The sequence below is a fragment of the Buceros rhinoceros genome, unplaced genomic scaffold, assembly GCF_000710305.1.
Source record: "Buceros rhinoceros silvestris isolate BGI_N320 unplaced genomic scaffold, ASM71030v1 scaffold1781, whole genome shotgun sequence".
In the NCBI taxonomy this organism is placed as follows: domain Eukaryota; kingdom Metazoa; phylum Chordata; class Aves; order Bucerotiformes; family Bucerotidae; genus Buceros; species Buceros rhinoceros.
In genome coordinates this window covers 31,908-37,556 of record NW_010392339.1, presented here as the reverse complement: position 1 = coordinate 37,556, position 5,649 = coordinate 31,908, and the positions used below count along the sequence as shown (strand labels likewise).

Genomic DNA, 5,649 nt, shown 5'->3' with positions numbered 1-5,649 from the left:
GAAAAAGACAGCAGCAGAAGCATTAGCATTATCTAGTATTTATATATGTTATCAACATAACACAGCAGTAAAAGGTTTAAATGCATATTAATGGGTACCGTGTCTAAAAATTACTAAAGTACCTATTTAGTGTATTGGATATTTTTCTCAAGGAGTGCTTGCTGTGTCTAAACAGCATAATTAGATATGTGACTTAGTACAGTTAATTCCTATTGATTAAATAACTTATTTATGTACCAAAGGAAATGGAAGGATACAAAATGTTTTCTCCCTCCTGATCACGATCCTGTATTTAATGCTGACATGATCATCAGAAAGCCTACCACATGTAATTACTACCCTCAAATTGATCTTGAAATGTCTAAGCCATAGCATCGGACATATACGTATAGCAATGCGGCACCAGATAGGGCATGCACCTTGCAGTTTGAAGTCAGCGATTTTGCTGCTCAGTCACTGCACTTACGGCCATTCTGTCAAAAAAAAAAAAAAAAAAAAAAAAAAAAAAAAAAAAAAAAAAAAAAAAAGACAAACAAGAAAAAAGAAAACAAAAAAGAAAAAAGAAAAAAAAGAAAAAACCCCAGAAAACAGAAAAAAGAAAAGAAAAGAAAAAAAGAAAAGAAAAAAAAAGAAAAACTCTTGAGATGTCTGGTTGTTTTCACAGGCGAGATGCAAGGTCTGCCACTGCAAGCTTCTAAATTTCTAAATTAAATGCTGTGGTATATGCTTTGCTTCTCTTATAACTGCAGAAAGACAATTAAGAATGGCAAGAAACAAATGCCTTGGGCATGCTGTGCTGATATCATCATCAAGTGGTTATTTTGCACAATTAGAATTAACTGTACTACGGATACCCAGAGAAAATGTACAATATCTTATGCTGATATGAAACAAAACAGACATGGCATAGCTTTTTTTGTACTTAGAACCTGTATGTTCCCTTCCTAAACTTAAGTAAAAAGCAAACCCACCCTTTTCCTCCTGTTACACAGAATAACGTTTAGATTCCAACCCTCCCCTTTCAAATAAAGTGCGCTGTCCATGGCAGACCATAGGAGTAATGCAACAGGAAAAGCCCCTTTTAGTGTACTATTTAAAAAACAAACTGAAGTCGATTCAGCTTTCCTCTGGGTCTTGTGAAAGAGGAGAAGCCTAAGGGAGGGGAAAACATCCCCCTTCACTGTCACTGTTGTTAATAGACATAGCCTTCATTATAGGGGTGGGTGTTGCAGCAGCCACCGTCCTGCATGTAGACCATGCTCTCATCGAAGTGGGACAGAGGCACAGTGTCCTCCTCATTGATGTGGCGCTCCATGTCAGTCTTCAGTAATGGGCGCTGGTTGTCTGGAAAAGCCATGGAGAAAAGCGCTTCAGGGTCGCAAACAAACTTGTAGACGTATCTCTCTCCAGCCACCTTAGGACAACAGAAGGGAGAAAAAGGTGCAGTGTAAGGCCTCATGGTTTTGCAACTCCAAGTTCAACAGTTTTGTGAAGAACTCACCTTTGTTACACAATTAATAATGCAACAGCAGAATCTGTAAGGCAATGACCTAGCAAAGGCAACAGGGATCTGCAGAAGCAGACTGTGCACAACGCTCTTGATTTTGCCACACGTGCTTCCCGTTGGAAGATGGACTAGGTATGTAGAATACCATCCATTTGCCATCGTTTCCTATATGTAACCACAAATGGGAACTGCTCTTGTTGGAAAATGTAAGCAAACTGACACTACAGTGGCAAAATAAAATGACTTCTTTGTGCAAAGTGGAAAAAAGACATCACATGATAAGAGATGTGAGTTTCACTTTACGCAGATTGATTCTCACTTACATATAAAAGCACTTAAGTTATAGTGCATGCTGATTGTACAGGGATGGTGTAAGCAAATATGTAGGCTAATATGTACTTGGCAACTGCTCATGCAAAGCTAGGACATTTGGATTTGCTTATGGAGAGGCGATCCTACAGTTTTCCGTTATTCAGAAACAGCACTAAATGTCTGTGCTACGTCTTCCTGAAAACTAAAGTATTACAGAAACAATACAGAATTGTCTTATTTTAACACCCCAAAGTGTCAAGTATCTTCTCAACTACCTTATTTAAGGGATTATGTAAAAAAACATGTACCTTATTGTAGGTGCCTGGTTTATTAAAAGTATTTTAAAATGAAGATCACATTGTCTGCTGCTTGCAACTCCAGCTAGCACGGCACTGGAAATGAGTGAATGAAGGTAGCAAAAGTGTTGCAAACTTAACCCTATTTTTACAGGTGCAAAGTTAAGTCTGAAACGCCTCCTTAAATTTTTGTCTTACTTTATTCCACAAGTTGCAGAAAAAAAAATGTAAACTTTTGGTAGAGGCTGTATCTGCAGTAGAATTTTTTTCATCACATTAATGTCAGCAAGTTTGATAGGCTGAAGGTTGCGTTCAGAAATTGGGCATTTGCATAATCTGTGATCATTGCTTAACTTAAAACAAAAGGGGAGGGGGGGGAAATGCGCCTACAAACCCTGCAGTAAAGAAACCTGCTACAAATCTGCAACCACCATTAGTTTTTAACATACACTAACTAGCCAGATAAGGAGATCCTAGGGCAAACCTCAAACATCGCTATGTCAGAAAAATAAGCATCCAAACTAGCTTTTAAAATGTGGGTTAAACGCACTGTCGTGGATTAAGAGACTAGTAGTTTAAGAGGTAGCAAGCTAGGTGTCAGAAGTACTTGTAAATGTTCAATATTAAATGGATGTGTGGGTTGGGCAGCGTTATCAGCCAGATAATGCTCATCCTCACCTTTTCAACTTATTTCACTCTCTTTGCTACTTATTCTTGCCTCTGTGCTGCCTTTGAACTGTGCCGACTGGCACGATTGCCCATGCAGCGGAGTTGTAACCAGCAACAAGGAACTCCTGTGCCTGAAGCACCACCCAGCAAAATCAAGTATTTCTGCTTTTTCCTGAGTGGATCTAGTCTCCAGTCCACTTTACAAAGACTCAGTGCATAGTTATGTGACACACAAAAATGGATGAAGCACTGTGCTACTGAAGTACCATAAGCCAATACTAGCCCAGATTGCTGTCCAAGTTGACTCCTGCATAGTGAAAAAAAGGAGAGCACTACAACGATCCCATAATCAAAGCAAGAGAACTTGTAACAGGCAACTTCAAAATGATACTTTACAAAACCTACTTGAAAAGTTGCTCAGAGGAACTGTTGCTGAGAGCATTGTTTCCATTCACAGAATTGGCAAATGGATGGCTTAAGCATGTTAGTCATCAGAGATCACAAAACAAAGGTGAAAAAGATATGGTACAAGTTTTACAGCACAAGGTGTTCATTATGATCTTTAATCAACCCTGCCAGTTTTGTAGATATAGCAGACAGGTCTCTCCTATTGATTTCTCAGTCAATCTACATAGTACTACACAGCAAGATATAAAAACATAGGTGTAATTCAGCAAGCCACAGTAGAAGGATCGGTTGAATACTGTCAGCAAGACCAGACTGTTATATATATATTATTGTTAAAATATTTCCCATAATTCTATTATAAAATATTAAATTCCACTTAAAATGGTATTATTACAACACTATTGGTAAAATATTAAGGTATTTTGTATCTTAAGAGGTATCATTTTTCCCCCTATCTTGCACTTACCAAAGTAACCAAGCACTGGGCAGCTAATTTAGATCTGCAAAACATTATTCATGCTGTACTCTACTGTTTGCCCTTCCCAGGTGGCAGGAAGCTCTTTTGGATATTTTTGAATGTTACCTCTTCCTCTATAATCATAATGTGCATTGTGTGAACTAAAACCACAGACATTTTTTACATAGAAAAAAATATCTTGATGCGTATACTGGAGCTGGTAGGTGAAAAAGCCTAGTGTTTCCCTAAATAGAAGAAAAACGTACCTAAGCAATGAAGTTACTCCATGTAAACAGACTGATGGATTAACAGGCAATACTCTGGTGAAATTTCAAACAAAATTAGCTACTCACCTTTTGCATGATTCCCTTTTCATAATAATAGCGAAGTGATCGGCTAAGTTTATCATAGTTCATAGCTGGCCTATTTTTCTGAATCCCCCAGCGACGTGCCACCTGCCGCAAAAATGGATTAGCATTGATTTGTTAGATGAATTTATTTAACAAGCAGATACTTTATTTGGTGATGAAGGAGGGGGAAACCTACAGGTGCAATGAATAGAACAGGAGAAAGGTTGCCATGACCTGAATTTCTCACATACTATGATTTTTAACTGGACACACAGTCATCCATTAAACTTGAAGTAGACTTACTTATTTGCAAATGTGGTGGAGGGTTGGGGTGGTTTTTTTGGTTAAACTATTTATCAAGTTCTACCAGAAAACTTTCCTGAAAGATGAAAACTCTTCTTTAGTTTGATACTGCAGACAATTGTACTATTCCTGTTTTCCTTGCTGTCAAAAAACTACATTATATTAAACACACATGCATACCTGCTTAGTTCACACAGACCGGACTTGGAATGACAGCGATGTTAAGATTATTAGGAAATACAAGTAAAAAGCCAACTCCCATTCCTAAATATTACTTCAGCAAAGAAAATGAATTATCAGAGGAGGCATGGTAATCGCTTGGAAGAACTATATGGTAGCATGAAGAATGGGACAGAAATTTCACAGCTGCAGTTGTATAATTTCCCTTAAAAGAATAATAATAAAAAGGGAGTTGCATGCAACTTGTGAAGCCATTCCATAGAGAACAATATGCTTTCTGCTTGCCTTTATGCTTCCTCTTTTATTGCCAAAGGTAGTCTTGGACAAAGAGGCCTTTTGTTTGAAAAGCTTAACTGCTTATTCCCCACCTGAAATTACTATCAGCTGTTGGTGACATTTCAATTACTGGTTGCACAAATGACTACCACATCACCAGAGGGGAAAAGAGTCTGAGCTGATGAACTCTTTAAAGCACTTTTTGTGAAGATGTTTGAGAGCTGCATACACATACAGCTCCGGAAAAAGGAGAGAGCAGCCGAGTAGCTTCTCTGCAGACTGCTCTACTAAACTTTCCCATAGGCATCTGGAGCCTTTTGATGCAAACCATAGATGACATGCAGCACTGAGAATTGAAGGGTCTAAATAACAAGAGCAAAATTCATGACTTTGATCTCCATCTGGACAATAATTTTTAAAATTTCTTTTGAAAGCATTATTTCCTTTCAGGGGCGCAGCTTTTCAGGCTTATGTGAACTATCATAGCTCTGCTAACGTCAGCTACGTTATAGCTGAATTCATTCCAGCTGTAGATTTAGCCTAGACATGTAACCTTCATTCACTTACTGTGTAACACATCATGTGGTTCATGATGTAACACATGCTTACATCACTCTTTGTTTACTCCTACCAAGTTTTTGTCTGCATACATCAGTCCTAAAAGTCCTCTAAAGAACAGCCTTGCATAATAAATAAATACAGAGCAAAGATAACTACAACAAAATAATGGTTGAAAATATGCTATATTGTGTGGTATTTTGACATTCTAAATAAGCAAGCAGATCCAGATGCAGTCTTGATAACTGACTCTTCCTGCCCCTGAACTGCAAAGCATTTATCAAGTCTTGCTCTGTGGAAGAGATTCAGGTTTCTAGCCTTCCACCCCACCTT

The 5,649-nt window shown here is 38.1% G+C and overlaps 1 protein-coding gene across 1 annotated transcript in view; it reads right to left on the bottom strand.

The window, feature by feature from the left end:
* Positions 1-629: 629 nt before the first annotated feature.
* ETV1 (ets variant 1) overlaps positions 630-5,649 on the bottom strand; it is a gene marked incomplete at its 5' end in the record, with an annotated part of 30,685 nt that continues 25,665 nt past the window's right edge. Inside the window, 2 exons of the mRNA XM_010144415.1 lie at positions 630-1,414; positions 4,003-4,104. Coding sequence (XP_010142717.1) covers positions 1,193-1,414; positions 4,003-4,104 — 324 coding nt within the window. The remainder of the gene's footprint in view (positions 1,415-4,002; positions 4,105-5,649) is intronic.